Source organism: Neomonachus schauinslandi, chromosome 8, assembly GCF_002201575.2.
Source record: "Neomonachus schauinslandi chromosome 8, ASM220157v2, whole genome shotgun sequence".
NCBI lineage: Eukaryota > Metazoa > Chordata > Mammalia > Carnivora > Phocidae > Neomonachus > Neomonachus schauinslandi.
In genome coordinates this window covers 112,970,114-112,986,040 of record NC_058410.1, presented here as the reverse complement: position 1 = coordinate 112,986,040, position 15,927 = coordinate 112,970,114, and the positions used below count along the sequence as shown (strand labels likewise).

At 53.3% G+C, this 15,927-nt stretch overlaps 1 protein-coding gene across 2 annotated transcripts in view; it reads right to left on the bottom strand.

Moving 5' to 3' along the window:
- CPNE5 (copine 5) overlaps positions 1 to 15,927 on the bottom strand; it is an 86,768-nt gene that overhangs the window by 24,190 nt on the left and 46,651 nt on the right. For both annotated transcript variants that reach the window (XM_044917427.1, XM_021684609.1), the window contains 2 exons: positions 8,810 to 8,913; positions 4,014 to 4,118 (listed from right to left, as the gene is read on the bottom strand). In XM_044917427.1, the coding sequence (XP_044773362.1) occupies positions 4,014 to 4,118; positions 8,810 to 8,913 (209 nt within the window). The remainder of the gene's footprint in view (positions 1 to 4,013; positions 4,119 to 8,809; positions 8,914 to 15,927) is intronic.

Genomic DNA, 15,927 nt, shown 5'->3' with positions numbered 1-15,927 from the left:
AGCCTCTCCAGGGCTGACAGGTCCCCAGGGGTTGGCCCTAAACTGACCGAGTCAGCCCAACAGTCCTAGAGGCTTCAGGGAAGAAGAGGGGTGTCGGGCCTCACTGGGGGGCGGGCAGTGACACTGGATGGCGGGGCCCCATGCAAGCCCAGCCATACTGCAGAGGCTTTCCCTCCTCAGTCTGCGTTCAGCTGCTTCTGCATGTGTCAGGTGGTCATACGAAGTGGCTGGGCCCCCTCCCAGGACTCAGCACATGGTGGGGTTCAAGGGAGAAGTATTTCCCTTCTCCAGCAGGCCCTCAAAAGTGTGAAGCTCCTGGGATGTGAGAGCCCCCAGTCCTAGGGGATCCTGTCCCCTCTTCAGGGGAGGACCCAGGACAACTTACTCTCTTCCAATCCACTCATTCAACATTAAGGTGTGAGTGAGGGAGAGCAGTCCGACCAGGAGCATCTGGCTCAAGGGGGAATAAACCCTCAAGTTACAGAATGTTCAAGGGCAGAGTAGAGGGGCTTCAGGAAACGCTGGGGAAGTGCTTCTTGTCATCACCCACTTCACCCCACGGGACGGCTGGCCTGGCTCTGATCTTGACATCAGCTCCTCTGACTCCAGCTCTGCTCAGCTGGCTCGCTCGGGTTTGGACTGGAGACACAGCAAAGGCAGGGGGGACCTCTGCCTCTGGGGAAGGCAACTTCCGGAGAAGGGGCATGTACCTTCTCCTTGCTTTGGCAAGATACAGAAGCTCCAGTCCTCTGTTTCCCCGTCTGTGAAATGGGCATGTCACTAGGACCCAACTTCTAGGGTTGCTGTGAAACTTCAATTCGCAAAATAAAATAATGTATTCAAACCAATTAGGGCACAATTTGATCCATGTCCGAAAGACTTGGTAATCTTAACTGGTTTCCACCCCCATCATTCCAAGTAAACTGTCCTTCTTCACAGCTCCCTGCTTCTCACCCTCCCAGCCCTCTTCTTCACGGTAGGAGTTGATACTTCTGTTTGGATTCTCCCCTGAGCCCAGGCCTCTGCCCCCAGCTGCCTTCTCCAAGTTCCCTCCCAGCTCTCCGACCATCTCCGCGTCTCTCTCCAGCTCCCGACCTGTGCAGGGCCTCGGGCACCTCACCTCTGCCAGCTCTCTGTCCTCTCCCCTCGGCAGAGCACCACCATGCCTGTCCCACAGCCCACTCTGGCTCCCTTCCATTTCTGTCTCTCAACCCCAGCTCCAAACACAAATGACCTCTACGTCCCTTTCACCCCCAGATCTAGACTGATGGCAAGGCCTTTGCGTCTTCACCTCCAGGCTCAAAGCAGACCTGCCCCGAGTCCCTGGGCAAGCCCCCCGCCAAACGGGCCCCACTCACACAGGTCTTGGCCATTTGGAGGCCGCAGAGCATGAGGGTCACGAATACAAATTCTCTAGCCAGCCTGCCTGGCTCCAAATCCTGGTTCTACAATTGACTGGCAGTAAGATCATACGTGAGCCACTTAACCTCTTTGGGCCTCAGTTTCTTTACCTGTAAAATGTGCGTAGTATTAGCACGTTTCAGGGGAAACACTAATTGTTGGGAGAATGAAATTAGTTCATATACATAAATCACCACAGGAGTGCTACAGGACCCTTTGCTACTATTCTTCTTCTTCCTCTTCTTCTTCCTCTTCTTCTTCTTATTCTTATTCTTACCTGTCTGTCTCCCACTCTGGCCTGGGAGCAACCTAACAGGGAGGCTCGGATCTGATGTTCACTATGCCCACAGACCCAACATGGTGCCCGGTGCCAGGCTGGCTTGGAAGACACGGCTGCTGGATTAAACTGAATGTGTTTGTGAGCTTCAAGAGGTACCTCGGGGGGAGAGGAAAAGTGGCTTCGTTTTCCTGCACAAACCCGTCCCTCTGCTGCCCTGAGAGGGCCTCCCGGACGCTTGCTCCTCCCAAGTGGCTGTTGGGTACATAGGTCACCCTAGAGCTCAGTGGTAGAGGGGCCGCGTGACATGCCTGGCCCCCTCCATTAACACCACTGTCAGTCACGTCACGGTCAATCTGTTCCTGGCTGTGGAGAAGGGCCTGAGCTGCCTGGCCATGCTGGAGGGAAACCAGTCTGGGGCTCAGCCTGCGAGGGGGTGAATGGGGGCCTCTGGAGGTGTTCCCCACCAGCTGTACCCTCACTTCCACTGGTGGTTGAACAGTGAGCCCAGGCCTCTGAGCCCGGCTGCCTTCCTCACTGTCCCTGACAAGGCTGGATTCTCAGGGTGCAGTGTTGTCGGGGGTCAGCTGGACCCCCAACAACCTCTGGGTAGTGGGGCCACAGATCCCAATTCCTCCCACCCCGTGAGACTTGAACTGCTACACTCTCCCATCCCCCAGTCTCGAATTTCCCCTCTGTTCCTGTCGCCTCTCGCTATCCCAATCATTCTTCCAGCAACCAATACCCCCCAGCACCTCCCAGCCTTCCCCAAGCCTCCTTCACACGGTACTGCTCCAGCCAGACTGTCCTCCCCTCCACAGGCCCCCGGAAGCCCCAGGACCCGGCCAGACATGTAACCGGGCTTCGTTTGGCTGGAATGCCTATTTTTGTCTCCAGTCTCATTTTGCACAATTATTTAGCTATCTAAAATGCAGATGTGTGCACATCTGAGCTCTCTGTGGTCAGACTAGAGGCTCCCTAGAGATGGAAACGCGGCTACATTCCCTTGAACGCCACACAACTGCAGGCGAGGCGTCGCGCACATAGTAGGTGGTCAGTGACCGCCTGTGGAACAGACGGGCAGATCAGTGCCCGCTAAGAGGCAGGAAAAGGAGCCACCTCATCTCCTGGATCAGCAACCTAATAGGGTGGCCTGAGGGTTTCCTGGAGGGAGACAGGGGTGTCTGAAGGCCATCCGCTCTGTCATTCCCACTCCACTGCGCCACACGTACCCAGTCAGGAGCCACTGTGAGCAGGCCCAGCTTGCTCAAGGCTTCCCCGGGGAGCCCTAGTATGTCCCTTCCCGACTGGCAGCTCATCCGCCGGCAACAGCGATCCCCGGGAAAGCAGGCCAGGTTCTCGTGACTTCACACAGACTGACGCCATCATACAGCACCCATTTTACGTGCCCCCCACTCCCCGGCACTCAGCACAACATGTAATTATACGTTTCTCTGTGTGATTATCGGATTAATGTCTGCTTCCCCCATGAGAATGTCAACTCCACAAGGTTGGGTGAAGGGTGAAGACTGTGTGTTTGGTTTCCTGCTGATTTCCCGGGAGCTAGCACAGTGCCCGGCACATGGTAGGAAGTCAATCAACGTTTGTGGACAAAATGCGGGATTTGGTATTTTATGCACACCAGGGCTTTCTTGTGTAGGTTGTGTCATGTGAGCTTCTAAGCAACCCTTGAAGGTAGGCGGACGTTTAAAACCCATTTTACAGATAAGGAAACTGAGGCTCAGACAGGTCAAAGCTTGCCCAGGTTGACAGCGCTTTTTGGTCACAGAGCCAGGGTTAGAAACCAGGTCCCCCGTATCTACACCCAACAACCTACACTCAAACAACAATGGTGAGAGCCGACATGTAATCAGAGCAGGGTGCAGCACATGAAAAAAGTTTCCTGAATTTTCTGTACTCCGCCCCTCTCCCCCCATTTATCTTGGGATCCTGACTCCCCAGGGTCCATCTGCTAGGAGCTGGGGTTGGTGTGGCCACCTCTGCCTGCATCTAGAGCCCCCATCCTGTCTCCGCCTGCCCCTCCACTGGAAATCATGAAGAGAAAGGCTGCGGAGCTCCAGGCCGGGACACCCAACACCCACCAGGGCTCCCCGGCATCCCATTCCCCCAGCCTGGGGAGGTCCCCGCCAGGGGAGGGCTGCCAGATCAGGGGGACAGTGGCAGGGCAGGGTGGGGAGGCAGGCCTGTCAGGAGAAGGAGGCAGACACTGCCCAGGGGGGCGAGGGGCAGGGACAGCACTGCTCCAGGGGGCTCTGCCATACTGCCCAGGGACAGCCCGCACCTAACACCCGGGAGGGACAGGTTCTCATCTCACCGGTCATAGTCCCCATTGCAGAGCGCTCTCACAGGAATGGAGAAGGTTTGCCAGACTGGGTTTAGGGTGTTCTTCATGACCTCGGTCTTGTGGCAGATGGTGAACCTGGTGAAGGAGAGACGGAAGGTGTCAGGCCTGAACCCAGGGAGGCAGAATCCAGGTCAACAGAGGGGCCAAACGATTAATCTCTGCACTTGCCAGGCAGTGGAAGCCAGAGCTGCATGAGGTGATGAGCTGCCTGTCACTAGCAGCATCCAGGCACTAACTATGGCCATTTTTTTTTAAAGATTTTATTTATTTATTTGAGACAGAGAGAGAGAGCACGCGTGTGCACAAGCAGGGGGAGGGGCAGAGGGAGAAGCAGACTCCCCGCTGAGCAGGGAGCCCAAAGTGGGGCTCAGTCCCAAGATCCCGGGATCATGACCTGAGCTGAAGGCAGACGCATAACCAACTGAGCCACCCAGGCGCCCCATAGATGGTCATTTCTTGGTGACACTTGAGAGAGGATTCCCAGCAGCAGGTGGGGAGTGTCAGGAGATAATGGGTTCTGCCCCCCTCCCCCACCGCTCTGTGTGACCTTGAGCAAGCCAGCCTCTGTGACCTTGAGCAAGCCGATCCCTCCCCTGTAAACTCAGGGAGCTGGCTGCTGTCAGATGTTCTTCATCTGAAATCCATGGAAGGATCTGTGGATGGGATTTAGGGGTTTGTGAACCCCTGAAATCGGGGTGAACTTGGGTGGGTGACTTTCATATGTTTGATGTTCCCCTGCCTGGAGCATTGTCTCCCCAGATTTCCATGTTCATGGCTCATCTCCTCACTTCCTTCAGGTCTTTACTCAAATGTCACCCGTCTGATAAAAGCACCTGCCCTGATATAAAATTTATAACCCCTGGTCCCCTGACCCTGACATCCCCCCCAGTCCCCTCCCATGCTTTTTTTCTACTTTACCTGTTATCTTTTGACATAGTCTATGTTTCTCCTTATTTACTTTATGCTTTGTCACTAAAATGCAAGCTCCGTAAAGGCAAGGGTTTGGTCTTCCTTGATCACTGGTGTATCTCTGGTGCCCAGACCAGTGCCTGGCACTGAGTAAGCGTTCACTAAATGTTTTTTTTGGGAACAAACTAATGAATAGATATGTCTTAGAGAGAGTTTCCACAGCTTTCACTGGCATTAAAGGCAGTGAAAGTGAGGCCCCTGGCTTAGACAATCTCTAAGACACTTTCGGCTCTCCCAGTGTGAATCCACCGAGCCTGCTTTGCAAACGAAAAGTGCCCAACTGGCTTACCCCGCCGGGCTCCAATCCAGCGTCCCTGCCCACTCCCCATGCCATGCCTGCTGGCCCCGTCCTGGCAGCCTGCCCTGCCAACACGGAGGGGTGGCCAGGAGCCAGAGCCGACCTGGGGGCAGAGGCTGTCCCCCTGAGATTTCCCAGCCTCCCCCCGCCCCAGCCACCTCTCAGCCTGGAAAGGTCACCCCGGAAAGTGCCTGGGCCCCGCCCGTGCCCACACAGCCTCTGCCACTTCTTCTCTGGCAATTTTCAAGTCAAAATGTCATTCCTGTCACCGCGGCTCAGCGTTTCTCTTCTCTGCTCCTTCTCGCCCGCCCACTGGCGTGTGGAGATACATGTGGGAGACCTCCCCACACACCCCGGAGCTGGTGACGAGGACAGGAATGGAGAACGGGGACAGGAGGGGGCCATGGCTGCCCAAGTTGGGGCAGGCAGGTAAGGCAGGAAGAGGAAAGGGTTGGGGAGGGGGGCGCGGGAGGGAGAATCAGGAGCAGCCCCTGGGCTTCAAAAGGAGGGAGTTCGCCTGCCTGTGCAGAAGCCGGGCTGGGCTCCAGAGACCTCCTACCTGGAACAGTTACACCCACCTGCTGTGAAACCCTCCCAGCCCCCTCCATCTCTTTGGACCCACCGACTTCTCTGTCTCTTCTCCCTTGCCAACCAGTTTCTTGAGCCGGGTCTTCTGAGCTATTAGCCCGATTGCCTCTCTCCGTGCTTCTCCCTGAGCCCTGTGTAGTCCTGTTTCTGCTTTCAGACTCTGGTCTGAAGCTGCTTTCTTTAAGGTCCCCCAAGCCCCTCATCACCAAATCCACAGACCCCTCGACTCCCTGCTGCACTTGCCGTGGGGGCTGGGCCCTGGTGTGGAAATGGTCCCTGCAGACATCTCATGGCTCAACTCAATCCACCCTGACTTCCGCTTAGGGCGTGTGGTGTGGGAGAGCATGAGTCGGACTGGTGAGGCTCCATTCCCAGGGCCCCTCCCGCCAGCTGTGCAGTCCTGGGCAAGTGACTTTCTCTCTCTGAGCTTCCCCTTCATTGTAAAATGGGGTGGGGGGGGGAACCAGTAGCTAACACTGCCGGGCCCTGTTCTAATGACATATATGAACTCATGTGGTCCTCACAGCAACCCTGAGAGGGAGATGGTAGGATTATCTCCACTGCACGTACCAAGAAACTGAGTTGGGGAGGTTATAGGTGCGCTATCCAATATGGTAGCTTCTAGCCACATGGGACTATTTACCTTTAAGTTAATCTAAATTAAATTAAAAATTAAGCTCCTCAGTCACACGAGCCCCGTTTCACAGACTCAACGGCTACGTGTAGCTAATGGCGACTGTACTGGATGGCAAGACACAGAACATTGCCATCATTCCAGAAAGTTCCATTGGGTTAAGAGACTTGCCTAAAGGTACACAGCAGGCAGCCCGGCGGACCTCTCTATCACATTCTTACTCCCAGAGGAGAGACTGGGACTGAAGAAGACAAAGTAGGTACAGGGCCAGCGGGACAGTGGGTGCTCTGAAGACGCTTCCTCCCCTTTCCCTCCAGGACATTCCACTCCCTGGGTTCCCTCACCGACCTTCCTCTTGACCTCTTCCTAACTGGGGGTGTCTCCCAAACCTACTCATCTCTCCTCAAACCCTGGGTAACCACCCTGCTTCCACCAGGTCAGCCTCTGACCTGTGCCCGCAGACTGGCCCATCCTTTGGGGGCCTCTGGGTGGGTTTCTCCAGCTGCCCTTGGTGACCGCTCCTGGAGAGATCCAGCCCGTGCTTCAAGTGAAACTCGCCCCCAAATAAACTCCCATCGCCTCCCCCATCTGACCAGCTCCTTTGCCATTTTTAACACTCTGGGTTTCCCACAGCTCCACTACCGGGGAGGGGCTCTGACTTCAGTGGCCACCCCAGTCCTGCCTAGTGAGGTCTGCTCACTGTCCTTTTGCCCCCGTCCTCCCCTCCCCACTTCCTCCCTGCATTTCCCGGGCGAGGCTCCGAGGCTCGCCAGCGCTCAGCACCTCCCACCTGTTCACGGTGTCAGTCACGAGTCTCTCCCTCTTCCCTGCCCCCTCCCCACCCATCCTACACAGGCTCTGCTAGAACAATCACTGGCAAACACTTTGCAACACACCCCTTCCCTGCTCCCAACCCCAAATCCCTCTCTCCTGGCCAGCCAGCCTTCACCTCCGAGACAAATCTGGCCTGACCAGGCATCGCCTCTCTGGAAATGTGTGGCCATTTCCGTGGGCGCCCGGAACATCACTCGGCCCTTTCCCTCCCTCCCTCAAGTCAAGTCAAAGTCAACAAGAATTATTTAAAGAAATCCTGCTGGGAGTCCTTTGGTGAGACAAAGACTCCTTTTGTTATGCAAATGATCACACCTAATTTCCCTTGTTTTTTTTTCGTACAGGTTTTAAAATCGGTTTTCCCTTGAAGTGAAACACACCTCCTCCCTGCTCCTCCCTGCCCCCCAGCGCACACACACACACACACACACACACACACACGCACACATACACCCAGAGTTCCAGAATCAAGGGGAGCTTGGAGGAGGCCTTTCTGCCCTCCGCTCCGGACACACCTGCTTTACACTCGCCTTTTCTCTAGCCTGTTATTCATCTGCTCCTCCCCCATGGACCCATTTTCTCCCTCTCCTTCCAAACCTGCTTCCAAGTTCCCCTTCTCCAGCAGTGTTTCTCTAATTAACCTCCCTGGCCCCATCGCTTCCCGGTTCTGCAGCATCCCAGCTCAAAGGGGCCACAGCCTCCCACAGCTGTGCTGCTTAAAGAGACGGTGGAGACCGCCTAATCCAACTGGTTCATTTTCCTGATGAGAAAATAGGCCCAGAGAGGGGGCATAACTTGCCCCGGGTCACACAGCAAGCCAGTGGGGTGGACCGAGGTCCTCAGACCCTCAACCTAGAATCTGTGCATCCGTGTGCACGGCTGACCTACATTTGCCGACGTGTTGTGTGTGTTTCCGTCATACTGTGGGTGGCTTCCAGATTAGGGAGAGGAGAGGAGGAAATGGGGGCTTTAAAGACGCGTGCAGTTTTCAATGAAGCCTATGGCAAGGTGTGGGACTGGCCAGGTAACAGGGTCCGGATTTGCCATGCTGGGCGTGTGGTAGTGGGGTGTTCAGAGGGCTGCTGGCGGAGGAGGGGTGGGCTGGAGATATGTGCTGATTTGTGTGGAAGAAGGAAGGGGCTATTCGGAGGAACCCCTCATTCCCACCCTAGCCCTGCTTTCGCCCACTCCCCTCATCTCCAACATACCTAGCACCCACCATGGCTGAGACCCTCAGAATGGCACTGCTGGCTTGGGAGCTGCCCGTAACCCCCACCAGTCCCAACCACGTGTCAGGGCACCACCCAGGAGCCCCGGCTGCTACTGTGAGCAGGAGGCCCAGGCGGCACTGGGAAGAGGCAGGCCCAAGCCCCCCCGCCTGGAAGGTCACCACACCCCTCCATCCCTGATGCTGGAAAGGGGGTGAAGTGCTGTCAGGGGACTTACGTTCCATCCTCATTGCTTCTGTAGAACACCAAGAAGGGGTCGGACTTCCCAAAGAAATCCTTTTTGTCCAGCTTGTTGGCACAGAACTGCATTGTGGCTACATCCTGGCGGGAAGGAGGGAGAACAGGGGTGAGGCAGGAGACGGCTGGAGGGCGCCCCAATCCCTGTGGAAACACAGCCCCAAGGCCCTGGAAGAGAGGAGGATTCTGAGTACCAAGCTGGTTAAAGGACAGCATGTTACGTTTGCCCTGCACCAACCAAGGGCCAGGCCCTGGGCTAATACTGGGGGGGGGGTGTCTCATTTCATCTTCGAACAACCCTACTGGGCAGGTCTGATGGAGCAGTGGGGGGCGGGGTGGGGGGTTGATTCTGGAGCCAGTTGCCCCAGCTGAAGCAGGTGGATTCTGGAGCCAGCTGCCCCAGTTTGAATTCTGGCTCTGCCACTTTCTAGCTGTGTGACCTCAGACAAGGGAGGCAACCGCTTGGAGCCTCAGTTTCCCCTCTGTACCACGAGGCTGATCACAGCACCCACCTCAAAGGGCTATCGCGAGGACTAAAGGCAAAGTACTCGGCAGAGTGCAGGCCCATCAGTGTTGATGTGCGTGAGTCCACTACTGTTTTACCCAGTGGCTCAGACAGGTGAAGCGACTCACCCAAGGCTACTCTGACCTTGGTCTGACAACCTCAGAGTCCTCGCTCTGTCCACAGCACCTCATCCCCTCACACACTAGGTGGCTCCAAGAAGACTGTCAAGATGAAACACCACTGGGGCTCCTAGGTGGCACAGTCGGTTAAGCGTCCGACTCTTGGTTTCACCTCAGGTCATGATCTCAGGGTCACGGGATTGAGCCCCTGTGCTGAGTGGGGAGTCTACTTGGGATTCTCCCTCTCCCTCTGCTCCTCCTGTTGCTCTCTCTCTCTCAAATAAATACATCTTAAAAAAAAAAAAAAAGATGAGACATCACTTTCACACCCACTAAGCCATGAGAGGCCCACCCAACTCTCTAAGGTAGTTGCGGCCCATTTTACAGCTGAGCAGCCTAAGGCTCAAAGCAGGGAGCAACTCCCCCAAGTTCACCAGGCAGAGCCCTGGGATCTGACTGCCATGACCAGCTGACGGCCCCAGCGGACACAACACTCAGCCCAAGAGCACAAAGAAGGTAGCCAGGCCCTGGTGAGGATTGCTGGACCCCTCTCCTCACATGGCCCCCAGTTCCTCAGTTCGCTGCGGCTGACAGGACACTGGGCAGAGATGCCCCCATGTCCTCCTCTTCATCCATTCCCACGTGGCCTCTTCAACCTGAAAGGTCTGCATCCTGACAAACCAGCTGCCAGGTGGCCAGAGCTCAGAGCTTTGTTGTCTAGTCCCTGGGGCCTGGCTTGCCCTTCAGGGCCAGGGCCTGTCAGGAAGTCACTTAGCTCTCTCACTGCCCCCTTCCTGTCACTGGGGAAGACCGTCTCATGAGATCAGTGTCCTACAGGCTTGTGAGGACCAAAATGGTGGCAGAGATGAAAAGGCAACCTCCCACATGTTTGAAGGACATGGTCAAAGGTTTGGGAGTGGGTATGATATAATGGTTAAGAATATGATTGCTGGGGAAAAAAAAAAATATGGTGGCTGGAGCCAGGCTGCCTGCTTCAGCTCCATCCCTTTCTAGCTGTGTGACCTAGAGCAAGTTGTTCACCCTCTCTGGCCTCAGTTTTCTCATCTGTAAAACTGGGTACCGGCAGCCTACCTCATAGGTTTGTTGTGAGGTTGAAATGAGTCAATATGACGATAGTGCTGGAAATATTGTATGGCGCACACCAGGTGCCTTATACGTGCAAGCTATTTGCACACTTGCCCCTCCCTGTACACACAATGTGGTGGCCTCTGTCCCTGCCCCACCCCCTCAAATGCCTTCCCTCAAGGACATCTGACAATAGCAAACACAGAGCATCCTTCCCTTCACTCATTCGTTCCTTCAACACACATTTACTAGATACCGTATGTATGGCCAAGTCACTGATCTCCTTTTCACGTTTAGCTCTTAAAGTAATCCTTTGTCGCTTTTTTATAAATGAGGGAGCAGGGGGTAGAAGCAGCTAACCTGCCCAAGATCACCAGGTGGTAACTGGTCGAGTGGCAATTCAACACGTATGGACTGATTTCAAAGTCACGTCCCTTCCGGCACACCACTCCGCTCCCTGAGAGAGAGAGCGCAGTCCAGTTCGGGAGACCCCCTTCCTTGGTTTCTTTGGACAGACTCCGGGGCGGGTATGGACGGGAAGGGGCTGGCCTCTGGTTAACCTGGGCCGGAAATGCCCACTCAAGGGAAGCCCTGAGGAGGGGCAGGGCTGAGGCACAGCAGCCTGCACACAGAGGGGCCCAGGTAATGACAACTTTCATCATGTCTTTCTTCGTGGCCTACCCGAGAGGAAGAAGGAGCTGGACTGGGGGCTTGCAAGGCCTAGGAGCCCTGGGAATCCTAGAGCCTCCAGAGAAACCTAGGACATCAGACCTGGAATAAGAGACCGGCCGACTTTTGGAGCACTTACTACGTGCAAGTCACTGCGTGAAGCCTTCTCTTTATGCACATTATTTCACTGAATCCGCATAACAACCATATGAAGTAACTCTGCTACTCTCTCCATTTTACAGATGAGGAAACTGAGGCTTTTAAATCCTGTCATATGCCCAAGGTCACATAGAGGATCACCCAGGCGGGGCTTTCTCCCTCAGCCTCCCAGAAAGATCTCTCACCTTCTAAGCCCACTCCCTGCAGTCACTGTATCTCCACAGTAGAAAGTTCCAATCCCATCCCATGTTGGAGGGAGGGAGCATTTTAAATGCCTCCCTGGGGAGCTCTATCCCATGGCCTAGAAAAAGGAGGAGGCTTAGGACCAGGTGGGCTCCTCCCAACGCTGGCTATAGAATTGGTGAGGCCCATGGGAAAGGGGAAATGTGACAGCAGGGCATTGCATTAAACCGAGCATAGGCCCTACGGGACCACACGGCTCATAGGCCCACCAAGCCGGCCCTCGCTCCTCCCACAGGGGCAGCGGGCTGTGGCACCAGAAAACACCGCCCTTCAGACTCTGCTGAGGACAGCAGAGGGGGATAGCCCAGCAAGGCTCCCTGAGTTCTGGGCTCTCAGCCTCAGTTTCCTTCTCCGTAAAGTGACCTGCTGGGCAGGCCGATGACACTGTCCTTTAATGCCAGGCAATTTAGGCTTCCGTGCCGATGGCACTGGGGGCATCAGGGGACAGGGACGACACTGGGGAGGCTGGGACTCAGGAGACAGTCCGGGAGTCCAGACCCCCTCCGACTTCCCCAGGATACGGCTGGGTTGGAACTCCAAATGTGACCCCACCCATCTGGAGGTCACCTGAATGAACTCAGGCAGGCTACACACAACAAGCTGCACTGGTTGACTATAAAATACACACTTACATTGAAACAACCAAAACCAATGCCACAAAATCCAGGGGCAAAAGTTCTTAGTGTCGCTTCCTAGGAGAACCCCTCAAGGCCCTGCAAGATCAGGAAGGGAAGCAGAACGTAACAGATCATCACGCCCAGGACCATTCAGCCAAGGCCACCTGTTTGGAGCTGCACTTCTGCCACCTATCAGCTGAGCAGCCCGTTGCAAGCGATGTCACCTAAGCCTGGGTGCTCTCTTCTGGAAAAATGGAGTAGGAATGGCCCCCTGAGATCCCATCCTGAAGAGTAAAGCCAAGGGCCTTTGTGAAACACCGGTCCACAGTGCAGAGCATGGAGCAGCTGTAAGAACGGGAGCCAAGGGCGCCTGGGTGGCTCAGTTGGTTAAGCGACTGCCTTCGGCTCAGGTCATGATCCTGGAGTCCCGGGATCGAGTCCCGCATCGGGGTCCCTGCTCGGCAGGGAGCCTGCTTCTGCCTCTGACCCTCCCCCCTCTCATGTGCTCTCTCTCTCTCTCTCATTCTCTCTGTCTCAAATAAATAAATAATTTAAAAAAATCTTTTAAAAAAAAAAAAAGAACGGGAGCCAAGCCTTGTGGAGCGCCATCTATTCTTGCGCTGAACCCTATGCAACCGCCAATGTTTAACTGGTGTCTACCTATGAAGATGGCAGTAGAATAGGGCTCTACCTAATCTGTGCCAAGCAGATATTTTTATGCCTATCAGTTCCTTTAATCTTCTCACCAACCCCAAGAGGTAGGAACTATTATTATTCCCATTTTAAAGATGGGGAAACTGAGGCCCAGAGAGGTTAACACCCTTGCCCGAAGCCACACAGCTATTAGGAGGAGAAGCTGGGATGGGAGCAAGACAGTCTGGCTCCAAAGCTTAATAACTGGAGATTCCAAATGATGACCCCAAATCATCCCGATAAGTTTAATTATGTTCTGTAGCCTCAGTTTGAGGAGTCAGAGAAGTGTGAAATCCATTTTAGAAAGGCCTCCTCCGTGCAAACTAGTTAAAATTACAGGGGGAAAAAAAAAAAGCCTGGCTCTGAAATTCAGCTAACTGGAAAAATCCTCCAATGAGCCACACCTCATTCCGGCTGATGGCAAATCCATGAGGTGTTGCTGGCAGCTTATTCTGCCGCTCAACCTGATCCGCCCTCCCTAACACAATCTAGACCCAGAAACATTCACCAAAAGCGCTTTGCGATCATCAGTACTGTCGTGCCACTGTTGAATCCATGGGGATAAAACACACCTGCAGTGAGACTTCTAGGCTGTGACCACAGCAAGCTTCTTCCCTCATGAGTGCGCACCCGCTGGGGAGTCCTTGAGACAAGGCACCGTAGCTGTCTCGGGACTGTGCTTTTTTTTTTTTAATTTTAATTAAATTCAATTAATGAACATAGAGTGTATTATTAGTTTCAGGGGTAGAATTTAGTGATTTATCAGTCGCATAGAACAACCAGTGCTCATTCCATCATGTGCCCTCTTTAATGCCCATCACCCAGTTATCCCATCCCTCCACCACCCTCCCGGGGACTGTGCTTTTGAAGGTGGCTCTGGGTTATGTCAATAGTCATATCACACAGACAAGGCTTTGACCGCTCCCCTTAAGTGCAGGTTAGTGAATGGACCCCAGGAAGAGTCTGGGGAGTGGCTATAGATGGACTGGGCCAGCAGGATTAGGAAGCAGCCAATCCTGGCTAAGGTCAGAGGTCCGGCTGTTTGAAGCCTCAGCTGGAGGGTGGGGCTCTCTGAGCACGTGAAATGCTCTTCCCAAACCAGAAGCATCTCTGGAATCAACTGTGGAGAAGATAAACAGCTCCTGCAATATATAATTTCCAGCAATTTCTGCCTTTTCGCCCTATCTTTTTAAAAAACATATTAACTTCTTCAGAGCGCCTGGGTGGCTCAGTTGGTTAAGCATCTGCCTTCGGCTCAGGTCATGATCCCAGGGTCCTGGGATCGAGCCCCGCATCAGGCTCCCTGCTCGGCAGGAAGGCTGCTTCTCCCTCTCCCATATCTCCTGCTTGTGTTCCCTCTCTCGCTGTGTCTCTCTCTGTCAAATAAATAAATAAAATCTTTAAAAAAACCCCAAAACATATTAAGTTCTTCTAAAACAGCAGGATTGCCTCAATTTGCATCTTCCCACATGTTAATCAGGCTGCTGGGGAGACTACAGCAAACAGCCTTTCACTCCAGGGTGGCCTGGCCTACTCCAGAGCGTTAGCCCTCCCTGACCCAGGAGGTCAGAGTTCAGGCCCAGAGGACAGCAGGTGAGCTGAAGGCCAGGAGAGGGTAGCAACACCCAGGAAGGGAGAACGGAAGCTGGGTCTTGCTGGCATGCTCCAGTATCAGAATAAGAGTAAGGTAAGTGCAAAATTTAGAAGGTGCCCAAAAGCCCAGTCATCAAAATCAAGATTTTAATGTGACATCCTGAAAAATCAAAATCAATGCAAAAACCCATGACAAACAAAACATCCACAATTCAAATAAAGCCATTTTACAAATGAAGAAACGAAGGCACAGAAAAGTCAAGTAACTTGCCCAGATTCACATAGCTAGTAAGCAATGGCATTTGGTCTGGATCCAGAGCCCAAGTTCTTAACCACTTTGCCCTCCTGCTCACACGCTACACCCTAAAAAGAACTTTTCAATAGATGGTGGAACCATGATGACATTTATTGGCTTCTCTTCAAAGTTTGCGGAAAAAAAGATATCAATTAAAAAGATAAAGAATCATTAGCCACAACTCTGAAATTCAGCATGCCAGCAGGAGGGAACACAACCCAGAGTTGAGAGTGATTCTGTGAGCTGTAACCTCTGGGAGGGCTCCCACATTCACAGAAGGGTCCAGAGCCCCAGCTCACCAGGATAAGACTGCTGAAGCAGGCGGCCTGGGGTGCAGGCGTTTTGGGATATCCACAAAGACCCTGTAGGTTAGAGCTGATTTGAACACAGATGGTGGGTGTAGGAGTTGGTCTAGGAGATCGGGCCTGTCACTACACATTGACTGTAATGACCACGTGGGGGTCAAGCTGGGTTTTCTCTGCCGTCTTAATGACTGACTTCTCAAATAATCTCATCAGCTGTGCATCTGTTGATTTGGTCATTCAGACGCTGTAAACCCCAGATTGGCCGTTTTCCCTCCCACGCATGGAGCCTATGTGTCTGGGATACTAACCAAAATCCATCAACTAAAGTTCAAAAGAAAAATGGAATGATTTGGCTAGGAGGAGATATTCACGGCTGTGTGAATGATACTGTTTCCTATAAGAGAATAGATTTAATAAATTATGGCCATCCATATAATGGAGGCATAATATATAGCTATTAAATACGTTTTCAAAGAATATCTAATGACATGGGAACATAAATCTGGATACCACATTCTACTAATTAGAAGAAAAAAACTATACACAGAAACACCTAGAAGAAAGGAGGAAATGCAGCAAATGCACCAAAATGTGAACAATGATTATCTCTTTGTATTTTCTGTCATGTCCACTATGAACATGTTATTTTTTAGCATCAGGAAAAAATGTTTTTGTTTTTGTTTTTGTTTTTTTAAACCAGAGGGATGATTTCTAAGACCAAAAAAAAATTACCAACTAACTTGTAAAAGGGTGGTGTGTGTCTGCTCGTCGTGGATCACGCATCCGTGCCACAACACACGTCTTTCCCAAATAC